This window comes from Camellia sinensis, chromosome 3, assembly GCF_055761805.1.
Source record: "Camellia sinensis isolate YWXY chromosome 3, ASM5576180v1, whole genome shotgun sequence".
NCBI lineage: Eukaryota > Viridiplantae > Streptophyta > Magnoliopsida > Ericales > Theaceae > Camellia > Camellia sinensis.
Window position 1 is genome coordinate 121,172,978 of NC_138963.1, and position 13,824 is coordinate 121,186,801.

Below are 13,824 nucleotides of genomic sequence, written 5' to 3' on the forward strand. Positions count from 1 at the left end.
AAGTAGTAACTTCTCCCAAAGGGTGTAAGTATTTCAACGAAAAGGTGTAAATTTTACAAAATAAATTATCCAACAAATGTGTAACCTTCCCCAAATAGTGTAAGTGTTTTCACAAAAAAGTGTAACCATTCAGAAAATGTTTAGGTTTTTAACAAAAGGTATAAATATTATGCAAATATTTTTTCCATGAAATGTGTAAATTTTTTTAATAACATTCTTTACAAAAGTAGTAACTTCTCGCAAAGGGTGTAAGTATTTTAACGAAAATGTGTAAATTTTACAAAATAAATTATCCAACAAATGTGTAACCTTCCACAAATAGTGTAAGTGTTTTCAAAAAACGGTGTAAGCATTCATAAAATGTTTATGTTTTTAACAAAAGGTATGAATATTATGCAAATAATTTTTCCATGAAAGGTGTAAATTTTTTTAATAACATTCTTTATAAAAGTAGTAACTTCTCACAAAATGTTTATGTTTTTAACAAAAAGTATAAATTTTATGCAAATATTTTTTTCATGAAAGGTGTAAATTTTTTTAATAACATTCTTTACAAAAGTAGCAACTTCTCGCAAAAGGTGTAAGTATTTCAACGAAAATGTATAAATTTTACAAAATAAATTATCCAACGAATGTGTAACCTTCCGCAAATAGTGTAAGTGCTTTCACAAACAGTTCTAACCATTCAGAAAATGTTTATGTTTTTAACAAAAGGTATAAATTTTATGCAAATATTTTTTTCATGAAAGGTGTAAATTTTTTTAATAACATTCTTTACAAAAATAGTAACTTCTCACAAATGGTGTAAGTATTTCAACGAAAACATGTAAATTTTACAAAATAAATTATTTCACAAATGTGTAACCTTCCTTGCACAAATAGTGTAAGTGTTTTCATAAGAGATGTAAGTAACTTCGCAAAACGTGTAAGTTCCGTTTTTTCACAAAACATGTAAGTTCCTAAAATCCAATCAAACTGTATTTGTCTTCTTCAAATAATGGCAATGTGAGAGAGAAGGGCGTTTCGGAGGGCTTGGTCTTTCTCTCAGTACAAGTCCGTTTTAGAGAAGACGAGTTTGGGAGGGCATGGAATAGCGACTCCAAGTCCAAATCCAACCAAGTATGTCAATGTAAAAGAGAACTGTTTTTAATATAGAGCAAGGGACAGACAGAAAGAGAGAGATAGCTGAGATCGACAAACATAGAGACCTAGATGGACAGTGATCGACAGAGACAGCCAGACCGAGATCGACAGAGAGGGACCGAAATCGACAGAGATCGACAGAGAAGAGACCGACATGGACACAGACAGACCAAGATCGCTGGAGACTGACTGAGATAGACAGGGATCGACAGAGAGAGACCAACATCGACGGAGAATAGGCCGACATCGACGGGGAATAGGCCGACGGGGATCGACAGAGAGAGACCAAGATCGATAGCAAGAGAGAAAAAAACCTTTGATCTGCGGCAGTGGCGGTGGCGGTGGCGGTGGCCGTAGCGATCGCCGTGGAGGTGGTGATGTCAAACGACAGTGAGTACCGGAGGCCACCGACGCTTGGGTGGTCAGCGGGGGTCAGGATTGGTGGTGACTATTCTGTGTGCGTGTGAGACAGAACAGAGAAAGTGTTGGTGGGAAACAGAGAAGATGGGGGCCGATGATAATAAAATTTCAAACCTTTAGCGACTAAACTATTATTTGTCGATAAAATTTACACTAAACTAAATTTTACACTTTTTCTGAAACGTTACACCTTTTTTGAAATTTTTTCTAACCTTATACCTTTTCGTCAAAATACTTACACCATTTTGTGAAAGTTTACACCCATTTCTGAAAGTTAAACCTTTTCGTCAAAACCATTGCACCATTTTCTGAAGGTTTACACATTTTCCTAAAAGTTTATACCTTACACCATTTTGTGAAAGTTTACACCCATTTCTGAAGGTTTATACCTTTTCGTCAAAACCATTGCACCATTTTCTGAAGGTTTACACATTTTCCTGAAAGTTTATACCTTATACCATTTAGTGAAAGTTTACACCCATTTCTAAAAGTTTATATGTTTTCGTCAAAACACTTGCACCATTTTTGTGAAAGTTTACACCATATTGTGAAATTATTAATATATTATATTATTTAATTAATTTACCTGCAAAGGACCCGTTTAGCAGGTCACCAATTTGTAAACTTTCAAAAAATGTCGTCTAACCCAATACATAAAAGGTGTAAATGCAAAATAGAAAGGGGGTAAATGCCTTGCATACCATCTGCAAGGCACACCTAAGAAAAGTCCATCTATGTATTACATAAAGAAAATGGAATTTTTAGTGAGAAGCATTTTAGGAGCTCCAAATCCTCATTCTAATTTTTTTGATTTTCTTAATTTTAAGCAATTAAGAAAATCTCCATGAACTAACTTTTATTTGATAATCCCACTTTGGAAAGAGGAAGAAAAAAATGAGTCGTTTTACTCATATAAAATAAATCTTATCGGTGATGCTACATGCACCAATTAATGTACTAACTAGTGTATCAACATTAGCTATAACATTATTATTGACCCACTCATTAATCATATTACAAATCCCAAAAATCTCTTAAATTTTGCCACATTATCAATTGGTATACTAATTGGTGCATATAGTATTATGAAAAATGCTAGGGATACTAACAATCTTACTAACACACTCACAAGTTAATGTGAGTCTCATACCAAGTAATGGTTAATCTTATCAAACTTGTGAGTGTGTTAGCAAGATTATTAGTAAATGTGTAAGTATCCCTAGTATTGTTGTAGCATTATTCAAATCCTACACTTTCATCCTATTTAGTGATGAGCCTTGTGAGAGTTTCAATATCTCATATTAATTTTATTGATTTTCTTAATTTTAAGCAATTAAGAAAATCTCTATTCATTAGCTTTTATTTGATAATCTCACATCGGGAAAATAAGGAAAAAAAAATTAATTGTTTTATTCATATAGAGTGAATCTTATACTTCCATCACATTTAATATTGTAATGTTGTGCATGTTTTAATTCAATATGATTTAAATTTTAAAAGTTTTAATTAATTAATTATGAGTTAATTATAATTATTTAATTAATTAAAATGATAATTATAAAATAATTAATTACTAAAGTTTTAATTAATGTTTCAATTCAATATGTTTCAATGTCACTCTTACTGTTCCTTAATACAAAAATTATGAGATAACTATAATAATTTTAAATTTGTATTTAAAGCTTATAAATTATGAGATAGATTATTATAATTTTAAATTTATATTGTGTCGATTTTAAATTTAAATTAATAGATTGTTTTTCATATTTAGTCACAGTTTAAATTTTAATAAAATAAAATTTAAAAGTTTTAATTAATTAAATTTTGTGTAAGTTGGTTGGTCTTTTGACCTAACTGATTAAGCCAAACCATTTTTGGTTTGAATGATTTGCTGGTTTAATCATGATTTTAGTGGTGTTACATATTACGGTGATTTTTTCTTACTTATTAAGTTTTTAAAATTGCTTTAATTATTTTCCTTTCAAAAACTAATATGTTAATTTTTTAAAATTCATATATTTTTATTCTAAAATAGTGAAGTATTAAAACTATGTCATTTGTTTATAACAAAGCATAATCTTAATTACTAATTGTCAATACAACAATTTAATCTATTTATACTATATATCATAGTAAAGAAACATTTAAAACAAAACTCTTAAATTTATATATAAAATTTTATTTACGAAATATAAAATATATAAAAATAAAATATAATTATCATATTTGAGTGATATGCTGGCTTTAGTTATAAAAATCTATTAAGTTTTGATTATGACACTTTTTTTATGGGCAAAAGTCAGTTATTAAATTAATACATTGAAAGAGTTGAACCCCTAGCCTCACTCTTGCAAGCACTTAGGCCAAGTTTGGCATGATTGAAAAAAGACAAAAAGTCAAAAAGTCAATATCCTATTTAAGTCACATCATCTTATTTAAGTCACATCACCTCTCTAACACATCACTTCAAACCCAACTCAAACCCAATCCATATTTCATAAAAAGTCAAAAAGTGCACTTATTTAGTCTTCCCAAACTAGGCCTTAGGTGCTACACCCATTACCATTAGGCCACAAGGCTATCGATTGATTATAACACTTTGTAGTATTAATATTACAAAATATTATAAGTTATTTATAATATACCATATTTTCAGGAGTCTATAACATTACCCCCTACATATATCCGAAATCGGAGGACCTCAAGTAGAGTTTTTGAAGCTTTTCTAACATAGAACTTTTGACCAAGCATTAAAGTGTTATCTGGAGGCCACAATGGCCCAATGTAAAGACATTTTGGGTTTTGAACCAACAAGAACACGTCAGTCCTTGTGACCCAAACAAAAAGTACTTCGATCACATGAGTGCAGAAAAGTAAATTTATAACCATAGTACCCTTTTATAAATTATGTATAACATATCTATGTAAATTAAAATTATATTGTGTAATTTAGATTTTGTTCCCCTTAAGTTTATTATTTTTTTTACTTTAGTTCTTAAAATATTTTTTTTTTTCCTACTTTGACCCTTAGGCCTTATTTGATTTGTGTTTTGTGATATTATTTCAAAAATAATTTTTTAGAAAGAGTTTAGAAAATTTAAAGTTTTGTTTGGTATGATTTGATACTTTTTTGTAGTTGAATAGATGAGTGTGAGAGGAGAAAAGTAATTTTGAAAGTTTTTTTTTTTTTTGTAAAAATTTCAACCAAACATATTTTTGAATTTTTTTTCTCCAAAAATATGTTTTGAGATACAAACCAAACAGGCCATTAATATTTGTATTTTTTTTCCAATTTAATGGCAATTAAAATTAGATAAATTATACTTTACCCTCTTAAGTTCACAATTTTCTTTAATATTTAAAATATTTTTTCTCACTTTGATCCTTAATATTTACAATTTTTCTCAATTTATTCAAAAAAACTAATTTATGTCCAATTTTAAAACCCAAACCAAAAAATTCAAACCCAAATTGCAACTCCCCTCTCCTTCTTCTCTTCAAATTCACTTTCAAACTTGCACTACTCCTTTACTGTCCCTCTAGCCCAAGCTTCACATCTTTCCATTCCATCGCCTCCCTCTGTCCCCTTCCTTCATCGTGCCACCCTTGTATCCACTACTATCCTTTATATACACCCAAACATGTTTGGTTGAATTTTTATAATTTGTTTTTTGAAAAAAATTCAAAAACTAGTTTTGTGAAATAAATAAATAAAGCACACTAATTATTTTCACAGGGTTTCTCTTTTATGAGGCGATTTTTTTATTTTTTTTTTTGTAATTCAAATATATAGTTTTTGGTATTCATTTTTGTCAAAATTATTTCTAATTATTCAAAAAAAAAAAAAAAAAAAGGAAGAAAACAAGGTTTGAAAACTCCACCAATTTTTAATAGAATTTAATTTCATGCAACATGGTTACCAAAATGACATTTTTCTACCTAAAATTGAGCATAGTTTGTTTTGAGAGTAAATGGAAAAAAATTACAAATATTAAGTGTCAAAGTGGGAAAAAAAAAAAAAAATACTCTAAGGGCCAAATTGAGAATTTTGTGAAACTTAAGAGGGGAAAAGTGTAATCTACCCATTTTTATGCCATGTGGTTGTCCACGCGGTGCCACAGATGCCAACGTGAAATTTTCTGTCCAAAATTAGATGGAAGTATGTTTTGATAGTAAATTGAAAACATTTGCAAACGGTAAGGGCTAAAGTGGAAAATATATATATATATATTACGGGTCAAAATGGCGAAACTTAAACGGCATAAAATATAATTTATCCAATTATATTTATAGAGTAATATTATGCATAAATAGATTTCTTTTACAATTTTTTAACCACTAGATTTAATGAATGGAAAATCTAATAAGAAATCGATTTACATAGGCATTTTTTATATTTCAAAAAATTTATCATGACCCAACAGGTTTTATGATTTGTTGCCTACTGATAATGAAATCAAAAGACTTCTGCTTGATTACAAAGAAGATGGAGGAAAAGAAAATGAAGTTCATAACATACATATCAGCTAACCCCTACTACTTTGTCCTAATCTTTTCAATTTTCTTTTATTTTCATTGCTCTTATTGGTAACCAACCAAACAGAGCAAATCAAATAAGAAACTAAGGTAAACCACTATATATAATACTAATAAGTTAGATATGTAATTAATTACATGGGTCAATGACCAAACTACCCAACAAAATACCACAAATTACATCCCTGTCTCACCCAAACTGTATTTCTTGACTAGATCAGCATATCCTTCAGCAGAACCAATAGCAAACTCTGTCAGTGAGCTCACAGTCACTGACATTCCAGCACACAGCACCCTAATGGCAACTTCAGCCATTTTCTCTGCACTCATCACCTCCTCTTCCAACTCTCCAAACTCCACCACCTCCATGCCGTTCCCGTCCCCGCCTCCGAACCGCTTTGACCCAATTGGAGTCCTCCTAGAATCTTCCCTTAGCTGTTTTGCATACAAAGACCCAACCCCTGCAGCGAAAAAATCCAGTCCGTCGAGCACTGGGACCTCACGGCTGGCATCAAGGGATTTTGACCATTGGATGCACAATCCGAATATTGGTGGGGTCCCAGGCCCAGAGGACCGAAGAGGAGAGGAATATGGTAAACTTGATGTGTCAGCATCAGAGTGAAGGCAACGAAGGAGCCAGCCTTTTAATGCATTTACGTAGGATCGTTGAGATGTAACCCATGACTTGAAACAGGTTCGCCAGTTTCGTAGCTCGATTTCAAGGTTGGCAGCTGAACGAGCGAGCTGGTGTGGTTCAGAAGGTGACATAATGGTGTGCTTATTATTCATCCGGGACAGTTTTGAAGGTGTGCCAGCTAGTAAGAGTTTGGCTTCATCGAGAGTCCGCTTCTGCAATTGATGAGATTCTGCCATCACTTTCCACATCCTTGCTAACCTGTTTGTTGTTCAAGATCAGCAAAATGCATCATGATGTTACAACCAATAACTGTTTGTCCTTGCAACTTATATATGCATGCATACACGCAGGGGCTATGTGCAGTTTATCTCAAGTAGAAGACGATGTTTGACTTATGACTATAATGAAACACCACCACATCCTAGTAGCACACATGAATGATTTACTGGAAGCCTTTCTTTATTGCTCAACCCAAAGACTATTAAAAAGCTCAGCCATGGAAAATCCTATATAACATTGCCCGTCAAAAAAAAAAAAAAAAAAGAAGTTGCAAAAACAAAAACAAAAAATGACATATGTACATCCAAATTGATTAAGATGAAATATAATAATCAAAATAATTACTCCCTCTATGGCCCCATTTTATGACTATGAACACAGTCTAAGAAAAGCATCTGTGAAACATAGTTTAGAGAGAAAATATACCCTTTATCTTCCTTGAAATTTTACATTTGTGTTTGTATTAAACATAAATATCCGAAGCTAAGACATTTCTAATGAGTTCCAAAAAGGGAAAGAAAACACATAAAATAATGCGTGATTTGTTGAATTATATGCCATTAAATAGGCTAATTTATGTGAAATCATAGTAATATCCTGCGATACAACATCAAAATATCCATCGTAAAATTCCAATCATTCATCGAAATTTTGAAGTGATGTTCCATTCTACACTAGAATCATGTTAATTATTGCAATTTGATGAGAGTTTCCGTAAGGGCACAGGGTTCCCTAATTCACTAACTAATTAAGAATGCTTTTCATTATACAGGGAAACAAACAATTGAGGTGATGATGAGTAACAACATACCGTTTTACCAATTCAAGAAGCTGAGGCTGCAATTCTTCATCTCTTAAAGTTTCAATTCTCTTTGAAACAGCTTCAACTGAGTGTATTGAAACCTTTATCTGGGTATGCAAATCTCTAATGGCTGATCTTGTTTTATCCACAGAAGAAGGATCGTCTCCTTTAACATCCTGGTTCCTTAGTTGTGAACATTTCTTCTCATATGCAATGCGAACCCTTTCTCCAGCCTATTTTTAAGAGTGAACGAGCATGACAATCAAATGATGTGATCAATATTTTTATTTTTATTTTTATTTTTGGGAACAAAAGACTATATTATATTAGTGAAAAACAATTATGCCATAATGTGTTCACCAGAAAGTTCTATTTTTTTTCATAATGAGAAGTTTTAGAGGTATATACCCGGACTTCCTCATAGAGTTTCTTCTCCCAAGCATATAACCTGTCCAGTGTTGACTGGTGACTACCTGAAAACAGACAGGACTCCTCAGAGAAATCACTACTACTTTCATAACCCTCATCTCTGGAACTTGAAGTGTTGAATAAGAATCTTGATGAGGATGAGCGAGATGAAGCGGAGCGGATTAAAGCTACTGGATTCAACATCTTCGCAGCTGCAAAAGCAAGAACTTTGTAAATTGATATTTTTTGAAGTTTAAAAAATAACAAATTACAAACTCCAAGAGAAAGATAAATGCCAAGGTAGGTGATAGGATAATATTAAGGAAAGCTTCTCACATAAATGCAGTGTTTGCAGCACATTAAAATAAATTAAATTAAATTTGTACTATTAATTATATGGCTTCCACTTTTCAAATAATATGATGGCCTTCACATTACAGAACTGCTCTTTTTTTCCATTTTTTTTTTTTGGCTCAAAGGAAGAGCCATTCTGTGTTTCCGTGATTCACTTTTTGCTGATACGTAAGGGGCCAAAAATCTCAATCACCATTTTCACTTTTATTTTTCAAGTAAATTCCAATATTCATGTTTCCTCTTGTTAAAATATAAACCTGTATCATGTTAATGGTACAAATTTGGACCCTCGTTAAAAGTTTCCCATCAATACCTTAAGCTGATGATGGATCTAATATTATAATAATTTCAGTCAAATTGTTGTTTTTATATTTCTAAAAGAAGTTTAGATGAAGTACAATATGGGACATTCCATAGAGCATAAAAGACTTGTATCAAAATTCCAATACACAAAACTGTGTATTCATTCACATTACCACTTAAGAGATGTTTTCAGAAGCCTTAGGAAACAATCTAGCTGTTCAAGTCATTCTCCCTAAAATTGCAGAAACCTATAATCTAGTTTCAGGTTTTACATAGCTTTTCCATGTACATATAAAACCTAGATTTATTCAATAATATACATTTTAATATGCATGGAACCTACAATATATGGACTTGGCTAGGGTGGCTGGTGTGTGTGAGTGTTGGATTCATCTACTTTATGATGTCCAAGGACAGTAGGACACTGCTAGATTTTATATTTCTTGAAAAATATTTTATTTTTGTAAGGTAAAATGGTTTCGCAAACTAACATTAGAACATTTTAGGGTTAATTTTACCAACACCTCAACTATTAGCAAGATAGTTTACCCCTATCATCTATTTACCTGTGCATTTTGACCGCTTGAACTATAAAAATGCATCACTTCTGCCCCTCTAGAAAGGGGGGCACAATTTTATGGCTTTTATAGTTGAGGAATCAAAATATACAGGTTCATAGATTATGTGGATAAACTGATATTTTCTCATAATTGTGGTGTTCGTGAAATTAACCCAACATTTTATGCATAGTTGTATAGTAAGCTCGAGTATTTAGGCATACTTAAAGGGTGCATCTCTAATCAAGCACGCCGAACTCATCTTATACCCTTAGTTGAGTGTCAAACATGGTTGCTTCACAAATTTAAGAGAGTTCATGTAACATAGCATGGAACTGCACATGGAACAAAGAGAAAACAGAAACCAAAGCAGGCATAGTGAAGAAAGCTAATTGAGTTTAACTTCCGCACCTGTGAGTTCGTTCGATGTTGATAAGTACTGAGCTCTACTAGCCTCTAACATTGCTGAAACTTCATTGGCTGCATTACAAACAATCATGAACTGAGCTTCAAGATCCTTGATAACTTCTTCCATGTTTGTTGGCCTTCGGTTCACATAAACAGTAAACCCCGGTGTTTCCTTATTATTTCCTCGATCATCAATTGCAGTTTCCTGATTACTAACCTGTCCCACATTTTGTGATTTTGATAGTTCTATGCTTTGACTTCCATGAGTTTGCAACCCTTCCACCTGATGCTCGTTTTCAGTTCCACTGTCTGTTCCATCATCACTGTCATCATCATCATCATCATCATCTTCAACTATGACTTCATCTCTATCACAGTTTACATCAATATTATTAGTTCTCTGTTCTGGCATATGTACATTTTTATCAGGCTCTTCTTGTTCAGTTTCCTCTTCTAATTCAGGTATCCCTTCCTCTTCTCGAACCTGCCTTAGCCCTGAGATCTCATCATCAAGGATGGTCTGATCAAGACTACTCCTAGTGGGATAGCCATAATAGTCCAACGATGAAAATGGGTTCCAGAAGAAGTCCCATTGGGAATTTTGAGGCGAAGGGGGAGGAAAATTAGGCCTATTGGCGGGCCCAGGGGAAGAATAAGAGAAGAACGAAGAATTCATAGGGGATGATTGCATTGCGAAATACCCATCAGTCCCATAAGAGTGCATTGGGGAGTACATTTCAACACGAACTGTTTCAGGTGATTGGGGTCTCTCCTCGACAGCAACTGATGGGTTCCCACCCGACCTTAGATAGTTTATCTTCAAAGATGATGACTTGGTTTCAAATTGGAGTGGTGTTACTGAGAACGACTTTGGTGATATCGAAATGGCACCAGCGCTTCGTTTGAAAGGCGGTGGCGTTCTGTAGCAATCTAATAGGAACTCGCGAGGCTCATCTCCTTCTATATAATCACGAAGAGCCGCAGAAACTCTTTTCAAGGATTGGATATAGGCGATGTGTCCAGAGGCAAATTGCATCCTATGTTCAACAGCTTGCTTAATGAACCTCTTTCGATCCATACAGAGCTGGACAGCCTCTTCATTATCCAACTTCGATGTAGAACATCCCATCTCTGTCTTTTTAATTCAACTCTCTTTTTCTTTTCACACTTCTCTCAACACTCTGAGTTTTTCAAGCTTGAATCGAAATGGAAATCACGAGGCAATTGCTGTGTTTTTATGGTCACCAGATTCATAAGGAACAGCCCCTGTAATCAAAGTAAACAAAGGAGCTGCAAAAGCTGTTGAACAGAAGGAAGTAAAAGAGCTCTAATTTCATCATAGAGAAGTATCATCAAAGATGTAGGGAACAAGAAAAGGAAAGAGCATATCAAAGCTCTAAAAAGCTTAAATACTATATTATCAAGTAACTAAAATTATACATCTGTTCATATACAAAGAAAACATAAATGAAATGAAAAGATTAAAGATGGGAGGTACTTTTCTTAGTTCCCAAGCCACAGATTAAAGATGGGGGGTCTGGCTTCAAAACATTTCAATATTACAATTTCGCAAAGAATTCCATAGCCTCAACCCTCAAGAAAAAATAATCACAAAAATTGAGACACAATTATGAAATAAAAAGAATTATTTTGCAAAGATTATTAGCAAAATCACCTGAGGAAATCCAGAAGTAAATCATGTCAATTATTTTCTAAAATAGTAAAATTAGAAAGAGGAATATAGGAAGGACCATATTTGAGATACAGAAAATAACCCCAAAAAAATATGTAGAGATGATGATTTTTAAAACACAAACACTTCTTTTTGAAGAAGGAATTTTTTTTTCCTAAAGCATTACAAGTGGCCAAATAAAAAGAAAAAGTTAGAAGCATAGAGAAGCACGCAAACACAGAACTGCTTTAACCGCTTTTGAAAAAATGTGATTGGCATTCAAAACAGCACTCATTAAAATTACCTGAAATGAAATCAAGAATCAAACTTATCTGAACATAGAATACAAAAAAATAATAATAATAATAATAATAATAATAATAATAATAATAATAACAATAATAACAAAAACCATTTGAGAATATCAAAATTGAAAAACTGAGAACAGAAACTTTAAAATTAAAATTCAAAAAGGGTATGCATATCTTCAGTTTAAGATATATAAAGATTCAACCTCACCTAACCATAGGAAATTAAAAACCCAAAAAAATTCAACCTTTGAAATTTGTGTTCCAGTGAAACAAACAGTTGAGAGCAAGTGATGTTGAAGAACAAACCTCTATGAAGTTTGAAGAATTGAAGATGGTTTCATGATCTTTTCTAAGAAACTGAAAAAGAAGAACACAATGCGGGTGTGGAAGGTGAAGATTCGTACCTGGGTTTGGTGGGTAGGGGCATAAGATGAAGCAGCTTAGGTTGATCAGAGAGAGAGAGACGTTGAGAAAAAGCAACGGTCAAAACTCAACACCAAAGTGAAGCAAAAACGAAGGACGACACATCCAACGGGAAAGTAAAATAAAGGTTTCAGGTTTGAGACCAAATATATAAAGCAAAGAATAATAATAAAGGGAGATCCACGAGACTAACGAATATCACATGTTCACATTTTGGCCCTTTCTCATCCAATAAATTTCAAAAATACCATTATTTTGTGCGGCGACTCCTTTTCCATGGTAATTGATTAGGACTCCCAAAAATTTTATTAAAATTTTTATCAAAAATTTTATTAAAATTTTTATCAAAAATTTTATTAAAATTTTTATCAAAAATTTTATATGGGTGTATAATTCATATTTGATTTGTATGTTTTACATACTCATGTAAGATATTTAGTAAAAATTTTAATATAATTTTTAAAATTTCTAACATTACTCTTGGTTAAATGATAAGTTAATTATTTAAAAGCACTATTTATAAATGTTATGGTAGCTTCTATTTAAAAAAAAAAAATTTATTTAATAAGTTTTATTTAGTAAAAATAAGAATATTATCAATTTTTTTTAATTTTTAAAATTAAAAATATTATCAATTTTTACATAATAATGTTCTAGATAATTATTTCACTAACTGATAAAAAAACAGAATATGAGATTATACGTTTTTGTCTTTTTACTTATTAATTTGATTTAACTATCCAATAAAATCGAGAATATTATCAATTTTTTTCAGTTTTAAAACTAGTAACATTATCAATTTTTCATTTCTAATTTTTTTTTCTTAAAATTTTGCACGTCAATATTCCACCATCATACTCCTTTATAGACACAAAATTTTCAGTTTTGTACAAAAAAAATAATTAATTTTTTTCAAAAAAAAAACATTTTTTTTCACTTGTTTTTTTTTTTTTTTTAGTTTTTTCAATTTGAAAGTTGATGTTTTAAAGTTTTGAAAATCAAAATAAATGTCAAATCATCATATTCATTTCTAGATAATCATAAATGATAAACAATCATTATTTGAAGAGCAAATTCTGACTATTAAAAATTTATGTGACTTGAAGGTCTAAAAAATCTTAATTAAGACTTAATGTAGTATAAGTCCATAGATTAAAATTTGAGTGTAAATGCCCCTTAAATAATTTTTTGCATTTCGACTCTTCTAAATCTAATTATGAAAGTATATTTGAGAGAATTAATATGAACAAGTTTATTAATAAGGAAGATAAAGTGATATTAGTTATTTGAGTAGAGTCTAAGATTGTGTTTAGATTGTCCATCAACCTGTCATGTTTTCTATTTTTTTTAAATCTCAATTTTAACTTCTCAAATCTATTATATTTTTTAAAAATTATGAAGAATTCTATATACTAACAACTATCTTTTTAGTTTTGGAGATAAACACTCAAAAATGATATATATGTTTCCCAAAGTCTTATATAAATATAAACAAATTGTCTCCCCTCTTATCCCAAAAAAAGAAAAAAGAAAAAAAACACTCATATCTCTATTTTGTTTACATTGATGAT

General features: G+C 31.5%; 1 protein-coding gene across 4 annotated transcripts; it reads right to left on the minus strand.

The window, feature by feature from the left end:
• Positions 1-6,014: 6,014 nt before the first annotated feature.
• Positions 6,015-12,420, minus strand: LOC114312671 (nitrate regulatory gene2 protein). 4 transcript variants are annotated; one of them, XM_028258948.2, is made up of 5 exons: positions 12,235-12,420; positions 9,851-11,113; positions 8,226-8,437; positions 7,827-8,050; positions 6,015-6,994 (listed from the first exon to the last, which is right to left on the minus strand). In XM_028258948.2, exons 2-5 carry the CDS (start codon positions 10,974-10,976, stop codon positions 6,277-6,279), a joined length of 2,280 nt encoding a protein of 759 aa, XP_028114749.2. In that variant the 5' UTR covers positions 10,977-11,113; positions 12,235-12,420; the 3' UTR covers positions 6,015-6,276. The 4 variants fall into 4 exon arrangements, with proteins under 4 accessions (XP_028114749.2, XP_028114750.2, XP_028114751.2 ...); XM_028258949.2 differs by having other exon boundaries at positions 12,137-12,391; XM_028258950.2 differs by having other exon boundaries at positions 9,851-11,146; positions 12,235-12,379.
• Positions 12,421-13,824: the final 1,404 nt, after the last annotated feature.

Excerpts from the sequence above, each read along its gene's own strand:
- LOC114312671 (XM_028258948.2), bottom strand. The coding sequence starts at position 10,976 with ATGGGATGTTCTACATCGAAGTTGGATAATGAAGAGGCTGTCCAGCTC. Across the intron at positions 8,051-8,225 it reads AACTCTATGAGGAAGTCCGG|GCTGGAGAAAGGGTTCGCAT; the intron begins GTATATACCTCT and ends TCTTAAAAATAG. Across the intron at positions 6,995-7,826 it reads CTTCTTGAATTGGTAAAACG|GTTAGCAAGGATGTGGAAAG; the intron begins GTATGTTGTTAC and ends AACAACAAACAG.